The sequence below is a fragment of the Coregonus lavaretus genome (assembly GCF_964263955.1).
Source record: "Coregonus lavaretus genome assembly, chromosome: 33".
Classification (NCBI taxonomy): Eukaryota; Metazoa; Chordata; class Actinopteri; order Salmoniformes; family Salmonidae; genus Coregonus; species Coregonus lavaretus.
Genome location: NC_140020.1, coordinates 34,507,785 through 34,516,650, shown reverse-complemented (window position 1 = coordinate 34,516,650; position 8,866 = coordinate 34,507,785). Strand labels below are relative to the sequence as shown.

The 8,866-nt window shown below is 41.0% G+C and overlaps 1 protein-coding gene across 1 annotated transcript in view; it reads right to left on the bottom strand.

The window, feature by feature from the left end:
• Positions 1–2,672: 2,672 nt before the first annotated feature.
• The window catches only part of LOC311108694 (solute carrier family 22 member 16-like), a 57,095-nt gene continuing 50,901 nt past the window's right edge, over positions 2,673–8,866 (bottom strand). Inside the window, exons 6-8 of the mRNA XM_084151414.1 lie at positions 4,180–4,289; positions 3,971–4,070; positions 2,673–3,848 (exon numbers count right to left, since the gene is read on the bottom strand). Coding sequence (XP_084007540.1) covers positions 3,681–3,848; positions 3,971–4,070; positions 4,180–4,289 — 378 coding nt within the window. The 3' untranslated portion in view covers positions 2,673–3,680. The remainder of the gene's footprint in view (positions 3,849–3,970; positions 4,071–4,179; positions 4,290–8,866) is intronic.

The following is an 8,866-nucleotide window of genomic DNA, read 5'->3' as shown; positions in this document are numbered from 1 at the left end:
TCTACACACAATACCCCATAATGACAAAGCAAAAACAGGTTTGTAGAAATGTTTGCAAATGTATTACAAATAAAAAACCGGAAATATGACATTTGCATAAGTATTCAGACCCTCTACCCAGTACTTTGTTGAATCACCTTTGGCAGCGATTACAGCCTCGAGTCTACTTGGGTATGAAGCTACAAGCTTGGCACACCTGTATTTGGGGAGTTTCTCCCATTCTTCTCTGCAGATCCTCTCAAGCTCTGTCAGGTTGGATGGGGAGCGTCACTGAACAGCTATTTTCAGGTCTCTCCAGAGATGTTCGATCAGGTTCAAGTCCAGGCTCTGGCTGGGCCACTCAATGACATTCAGAGATTTGTCCCGAAGCCACTCCTGCGTTGTATTGGCTGTGTGCTTAGGGTCGTTGTCCTGTTGGAAGGTAAACTTTTGCCCCAGTCTGAGGTCCCGAGCGCTCTGGAGCAGGTTTTCACCAAGGATCTCTGTACTTTGCTCCGTTCATCTTTCCCTCAATCATGACTAGTCTCCCAGTCCCTGCCGCTGAAAAACATCCCCACAGCATGATGCTGCCACCACCATGCTTCACCGTAGGGATGGTGCCAGGTTTCAAAGTGTTCAATCTTGGTTTCATCAGACCAGAGAATCTTGTTTCTCGTGGTCTGATAGTCCTTTAGGTGCCTTTTGGCAAAATCCAAGCAGGCTGTTATTAGCTTTTTACTGAGGAGTGGCTTGCGTCTGGCCACTCTACCATAAAGTCCTGATTGGTGGAGTGCGGCAGAGATGGTTGTCCTTCTGGAAGGTTCTCCCATCTCCACAGAGGAACTCTGGAGCTCTATCAGATTGACCATCGGGTTCTTGGTCACCTCCCTGACTAAGACCCTTCTCCCCCGATTGCTCATTTTGGCAAGGCGGCCAGCTCTTGGTGATTCCAAACTTCTTCCATTTAAGAATGATTGAGGCCACTGTGTTCTTGAGGACCTTCAATGCTGCAGACATTTTTTGGTACCCTTTCCCAGATCTGTGCCTCGACACAATCCTGTCTCGGAGCTCTATGGACAATTCCTTCGACATCATGGCTTGGTTTTTGCTCCTACATGCACTGTCAACTGTGGAACCTTATATAGACAGGTGTGTGCCTTTCCAAATCATGTCCAATCAATTGAATGTACCACAGGTAGACTCCAATCAAGTTGTAGAAACATCTCAAGGATGATCAATGGATACAGGATGCACCTGAGCTCAATTTAGAGTCTCATAGCAAAGGGTCTGAATACTTATGTAAATACGTTTTTATTTATTTAATTTTATACATTTGCAAAAAAATCTAAAAACCTGTTTTCGCTTTGTCGTTATGGGCTACTGTGTGTAGATTGATGAGGAAATGTTTTTATTTAATCAATTTTAGAATAAGGCTGTAATGTATCAAAATGTGAAAAAAGGGAAGGGTTCTGAATAGTTTCCGAATACACTAAATATTATCACAGTGAGATCCTATGGTGGATGCCCTGAGATAGATTCAGTATAAAGTACTTCTAGAAAAAACAAATACTATGCACTTTTCTGTGTGTGTGTGTGTGTGTGGACTTCAGATAAACAAAGTACACTTTAAATGACATAACAATAGCATTGTCTGTAACACATAAGCAAAATCAGCTGCACTAGATGATCATCGGGCTGAATAGAGGTAACTATATCACAGTCTCAGTCAGTGATATATCAAATTTCACACGCACACACACATGTATGCACACGCACTTCCTACATAGAACCTGCACACTCTCTCTTTCTCTCTCTCAATCTCTCTCGCACACACATTCATTGGTTGCTGTGATTGGAAGGCACACGTGAATGTCGATCATGAGGCTCAGTTTCATGTGGCTCTCATCAGGAGACGTGGTGAATAAAAGGTCTTCACGTCACTTCCCTTTGTCTCTGTCAGAACAGCTGCAGCCAAGGCACTCAGAGGTTGGCTGCGGTTGGCTGGCTCAACCAGAGCATACCAGCTCTGAAATTGGTAACTTTGCAAAACAAAATGTCAAAAACCACTTTATTACAAGTCCTACTAAGGTTCCAAATTCGATGTTGTTGGTTTTTGCGGTAGTTTTATTTTTAATATATATATATATATATATATATATTTTTTTTTTTGGGGGGGGGGATCAGCTTAATATTGCAGATAGATTGTTTCTTCTATCAATGTAATTGTCTGCATCACTTCCAATCCCCCATGTTTTTTATATATTTACTCCCCTACAATGACACCTTTGTTTTTAAGCCCTGGATTTCTAATCCTCTGATATTATTATTGGATCTGATTTTAATAGCTAACATCTCGATGGCCACAATAAATAGATATGCCGATAGTGGACAACCTTGTTTCACTCCTCTTGACAGTTTAAAACTTTCTGAGAAATAGCCATTATTTACTATTTTACACCTAGGGTTACTATACATGATTTTGACCCATTTTATAAGAGATTCTCCAAAATTGAAATGCTCCAGGCATTTATATATAAACCCCAGTCTAACTTCATCAAATGCCTTTTCGAAGTCTGCTATGAATAGCAGGCCTGGTTTCCCATATTTTCCATAGTGTTCTATTGTTTCCAATACTTGCCTTATATTATCTCCAATGTATCTTCCATGAAAAAAATCAGTCTGATTAGAATGAATAATATCCGACAATACCTTTTTAATTCTATGCGCTATACATTTTGCTAGGATTTTTGCATCACAACAATCTCTACAATTGGCTTCAGTTAGAGGAGATGGAGGCGACTGAAAAGAAAACATATGCTTAAAGTACTTTGTTTCTTCCTTCAAAATATCATTTGGTGAATTATGGGTGACTCCGTCAATTGTAACCAGTTTCATTAAGTTCTTTTTGGTAGCATTCCTATGTTGAAGATTAAAAAAGAATTTGGTGCATTTTTCCCCATATTCCATCCAGTTTGCTTTATTTTTATAATATATTACACTTGATCTTTCTTGAATAAGTTTCTCCATTTCTTTTTGTTTTTCCTCTAATTTAGTTTTTATTGCCATCTATCTGTTCTGTTAGACTTTCTATTTCCTTTCTTAGTACTGAATTGCATGGCCTCCAAAGGCACATTTAAAGGTGTCCCATACAATAAGGGGATTCGCTGTACCTATGTTATGTTGGAAAAAGTCAGTTATAAATTCCTTTGTTCTAATTATAAATAAATTATCATCCAATAGGCTTTGATTAAATTTCCAATATCCTCGCCCACGTGGAAATTCAGTAAGAGTAATGTATATGCCTATTATATCATGGTCCGACCGCATTCTGTCCCCTATCAACACTTTTTAAAACTTTTGGTGCCAACGAGAATGAGATAAGAAAGAAGCCAAGACGACTAGCTTGATTCAGTCTCCGCCATGTATATCTCACTAGATCAGTATATTTAAGCCTCCATATATCTACTAGTTCTAATGTATCCATGACATTCACAATTTCCTTAAGAGCATGTGGGTGATTGTTTGGGGTGTGATTTCCTTTACGGTTTTTGCGGTTGTTTGTTTTGTTGGTTTCTTGGCGTAGTTTCTCTCCTCCTCTCTCTCTCCTCCACTTCCTACCCCCTCTCTCTCCCTGGCCACCTCCTTCTCTCTCCTTTTCTCTGGTTGGTGGTGAGGTGTATCCCTCAGGGCATGCTCTGGTTCTAGTTCATCTCCACCCCCTCCTCAGGGTCTTTCTTGCCCTGATCAGGGCTCTTCTTCCTGCCTAGAGCCTCAGCCTCCTCCATGGTGCTGGGCAAGGGCTCATCCAGGGTCTCCGGTAACAACAGGGTAAGAACACCTATTATAAACGCCAGGAGCCCCACAATCAGCTATGGGAGAGGAGAGGAAAGCAAAGAGAGGAGAAAAGGAAAGTGTTAGTTGAAGAAATAAAATGTGTCATCATAATCACAATACATGCTCTATCTACGGTATCTGTCTGTCTGTTGTTTACCTGTGGTAGGTATTGCCAGATGTCAGCCAGGTAGACACAGAAAGGAGCCACCACACTGCCCACACGACACATCATACTGCCACTGCCCACCGCTAGGGACCTGAGGGGAGAACACACACAGTTAATCAACAAGCTCTAATATAATTGATTGCATCTTTTAGGATACATTAAGTATGTTGGATACATGAAGCTGACAGTGTGTACTCTACCTGATGATAGTTGGGTAGAGCTCACAGGTGTAGAGGTAGATGAGGCCAAAGGCTATGGAAATGGCAAACTTCCCTGTCATACTGAGGAGGATGGCTAACACCTCAATGTCCTGCAGCACACAGGGAGAGAGAGAGGGAGACAGAGAGATAAATACATAGAAGAGAGAAAGAGAGAGAGAGGGAGAGAAAGAGAGAGAGCAATCGACAACAGTGCAAATCTAAACACTGCCAAACATCTGTTACCTGATTATCCAGGTCCCAGCCAATTACATCACAGCATCAGTCAACAATCAGTTATTAGAGCAGTAACACATACTTTCAACCTGAAGAAATAAGCTACAATGTCTGATCTTTAAACCGAGATACATAGTAGTAACTCTGTGACTGAAAAAAAGGTTTCACTTTGAGGTTCACTTTGCTTTCCTCCCAGTGAAGGAGGGAAGTGCAGCACCACCCCTTCCCCTCTTTCTCTCTCTCCTTCTCCTCCTCACTTCTCTCTGTCTCTGGTATCCTTCCCTGGCTGAGCTATCTGCTCATGTCATTGGAGCTGTGTGGTATGTGCCCTTCTCAGCCAAAGCTGCCTCCCACTCCACAGCAAGCACCCAACACATTGCCTCACATCTGAGCAATTCCACGTGTGCGTTTGTGTGTGTGTGTGTGTGTGCGCGTTTGTGTGTGTGTGTGTGTGTGTGTGTGTGTGTGTGCGTGTGCCTGCCTGCATGCATTCATGTGTGTGTGTGTAAAAGAGGCTGGGATTACTGCAGTAGAACTCCACTCAACCAATCTCACCCAGTGCACCTGCAGGACTATAACTCAGGCTGTTGACATGGTGCAACAGATCCACAGTAGACTAAACTGTAACTGTAATCTGTTGGCCAGGAACCCTGGCCTGCGGCTGCTATGGACCATTACTAAAAGATATGGAGATCCCTCCATGCTGATGATGTAAAACTAGTGGCTGCTGCTGGAACAAACCTGTTAAAGCAGAATCCCACCACTTAAACACGCGTGCATGCACACAAGCACACAAAAACATATTGGCCTTTGTCACATGTAGCCTATAGGGCAGGAATCGGTTGGTCAGGGGGCCGGAACATCATTTTCTAATAATTTGTAGACTGTAAATTGACTGTTAGAAGCCCAAACAGATATAATATTTGACTAAAACATAATCATTTCAAACCTTGCTTACATTTGGGGCGGCAGGTAGCTTAGTGGTTAAGAGCGTTGTGCCAGTAACCGAAAGGTCGCTGGTTCTAATCCCCGAGCCAACTAGGTGAAAAATCTGTCGATGTGCCCTTGAGCAAGGCACTTAACCCTAATTGCTCCTGTAAGTCGCTCTGGATAAGAGCGTCTGCTAAATGACTAAAATGTAAATGTAATTTGTATACAATCACATAGAGTACCAGTAAAATGTTTTGACACACCTACTCATTCAAGGGTTTTTCTTTATTTTTACTATTTTCTACATTTTAGAATAATAGTGAAGACATCAAAACTATGAAATAACACATATGGAATCATGTAATAACCAAACAAGTGTCAAACAAATCAAAATATATTTTGTATTTGAGATTCTTCAAAGTAGCCACCGTTTGCCTTGATGACAGCTTTGCACACTCTTGGCATTAACTCAACCAGCTTCATGAGGTAGTCACCTGGAACGCATTTCAATTAACAGGTATACCTTGTTAAAAGTTAATTTGTGGAATTTCTTTCCTTCTTAATGCGTTTGAGCCAATCCGTTGTGTTGTGACAAGGTAGGGATGGTTCAAGAACTTTGAAAGTTTCTTCAATTGCAGTCGCAAAAACCATCAAGCGCTATGATGAAACTGGCACTCATGAGGACCGCCACAGGAAAGGAAGACCCAGAGTTACCTCTGCTGCAGAGGATAAGTTAATTAGAGTTACCAGCCTCAGAAATTGCAGCCCAAATAAATGCTTGACAGAGTTCAAGTAACAGACACATCTCAACATCAACTGTTCAGAGGAGACTGCGTGAATCAGGCCTTCATGGTCGAATTGCTGCAAAGAAACCACTACTGAAGGACACCAATAATAAGAAGAGACTTGCTTGGGCCAAGAAACACAAGCAATGGATATTAGACCGGTTGAAATCTGTCCGTTGGTCTGATGAGTCCAAATTTGAGATTTCTGGTTCCAACCTCTGCGTCTTTGTGAGACGCAGAGTAGGTGAACGGATGATCTCCGCATGTGTGGATCCCACCGTGAAGCACGGAGGAGGAGGTGGGATGGTGTGATGGTGTGGGGGTGCTTTGCTGTTGACGCTGTCAGTGATTTATTTAGAATTCAAGGCACACTTAACCAGCATGGCTACCACAGCATTCTGCAGGGATACGTCATCCCATCTGGTTTGCGCTTAGTGGGACTATCATTTGTTTTTCAACAGGACAATGACCCAACACACCTCCAGGCTGTGTAAGGGTTTTTGACCCAGAAGGAGAGTGATGGAGAGCTGCATCAGATGACCTGGCCTCTGCAATCACCCGACCTCAACCCGTTTGGGTTGAGTTGGACCGCAGAGTAAAGGAAAAGCAGCCAACAAGTGCTCAGCATATGTGGTAACTCCTTCAAGACTGCTGGAAAAGCATTCCAGGTGAAGTTGGTTGAGAGAATGCCAAGAGTGTGCAAAGCTGTCATCAAGGCAAAGGGTGGCTACTTTGAACAATCTAAAATCTAAAATATATTTTGATTTGTTTAACACTTTCATTTCAGAGTTTTGATGTGTTCACTATTATTCTACAATGTAGAAAATAGTAAAAATAAAGAAAAACCCTTGAATGAGTAGGTGTGTCCAAACGTTTGACTGGTACTGTATATCTCTCTATTATGCGTGGGAATACTTTAGAACAGATTTCCTAAATTAAAATCACTTGGAGCTGATTTGCTGGTCTTTTATGTCCAACAATAAAATCAAAAATCAAAATTATTTGGAGGGCCAAATAATAAAATCACCCGCAGGCCAAATTCAGCCTGTGGGCCTCCAGTTGGAGAACCCAGCTATAGGGTGTCTGGTTAAGTTCAATTCAATGGGTCTAGTGGATCACTTTTGTCAAGTCGATGGTCACTGCCTTTCAAATTGTATTGCATTATGGGGATAAAATATGTCATACTTGCGCCTACATGTCGACTGCATGGACTTTACAAAAATAATGTGATCAAAGGTCATGAAGTTTTGACTGCAGTCGACTGCAAGTTTCTGCAGTTGCTCTTCACCAACTTCATCCTGCAGCCATCGCCTGTATTGTGGGAGGCTCTATTGTGAATCAATCATTAGGATGTTTTTGTTTGACCCACGCGAACGTGACCAAAGACGTGACTGCAATTCATGTATACAGTGGATTCGTACAAATGAATGTGATATTTGAGTCTCTCCCTCTCACCAATTGAGTGTTCAACGTACACACATACTGTATATTTTCAGTTTGTGAGTGTGTGATATGGGGTTGAAGACTAGTCTTGCTAACACCAGCCTCTCTATGTCTCTGGGTCGTGCGTCAGCCAGGCTAGTTGGAGACATGTTTATTTCGACATGATAAAAAAAACATTTATAAACAATGGCAATAATGCCATGTTGCACTGAGCCTTGCTGTTGGAAAACCACATCCGTGTCCGACTGTCACAGATGCATCTCCCCCGACTTCACTCCTCGACTTTCGTCTACAGTCAGTTGCTTTCTCCTCACCACTCAAACAAGCCACTTTTTGGACCCTTTCAAAAATGGGGGTATAAAAATATTTTACATTTGTATCACAAATCAATGTAAGGAGACAAAAAATGTAACGTAACAACTTTACAAAAATGATCAAATTCCTTTAAAAAGTATTGTTGTGACCAAATTATGCAAAGTTAGATTATATCGTTTTTGTTTTGTCATGGTGAAGGACCATTAAACCTAATTGAATGGCTATGGGATCAGAGTTCACAGTTCAGAATTCAAAGTTAATTTCTTCTGCTGGATGTAATTGAGCGGTAAGGGACATGGGGCGCTGAAAGGGATTTTTGAGAGGGACAAGGGGTCTGTGATAAGCAAGAAGGTAGAATGGGTCAGGTAAGGGTTAGGGTTAAAGTTAGGGTTAAGTCCAATGATATTGTTAAGGCTAGGGTAAGGCCGGGTGAAGCAGTGATACCCAATTACCCACAGCTCAGTTACTGTACGTTAACCACTGATCATTCTGTCTGGGAGATAGGGTCATTCCCAGGAATACAGGCACTCCAAGGCTCGGTTTACTGTTACATTATTGTGGGTTATGGCCATCGTAAATATTTGCTCAGACTATTTTTTGCAATATCTTTGCTAAGGATGGTAGTAGTGAGTGAACCACCATATATATATATATAAATTGGCCAAATGACGTTTTTTTAAACAAATGTTTTGATACATTTAAATACATTCCAATATATATTACGGAATGTATTTAAAATGTATATATAAATGTATGTAAAATGTATATCACAACATATGTTAAATGCATTGGAAAATGTATTTAATGCATTTTTAAAAATGCATTAGAGAATGTATTTTATAACATATTTTCAGATGTATCTATCAAAATATTTGGTAAATATAATTTTTCATGTATTTGGAAATGTTTTGTAATGTATTCCAACATGCAATTAAATGTATTGGTAAGAAAAACCTAAGACAAATATAATAAATTGGCCA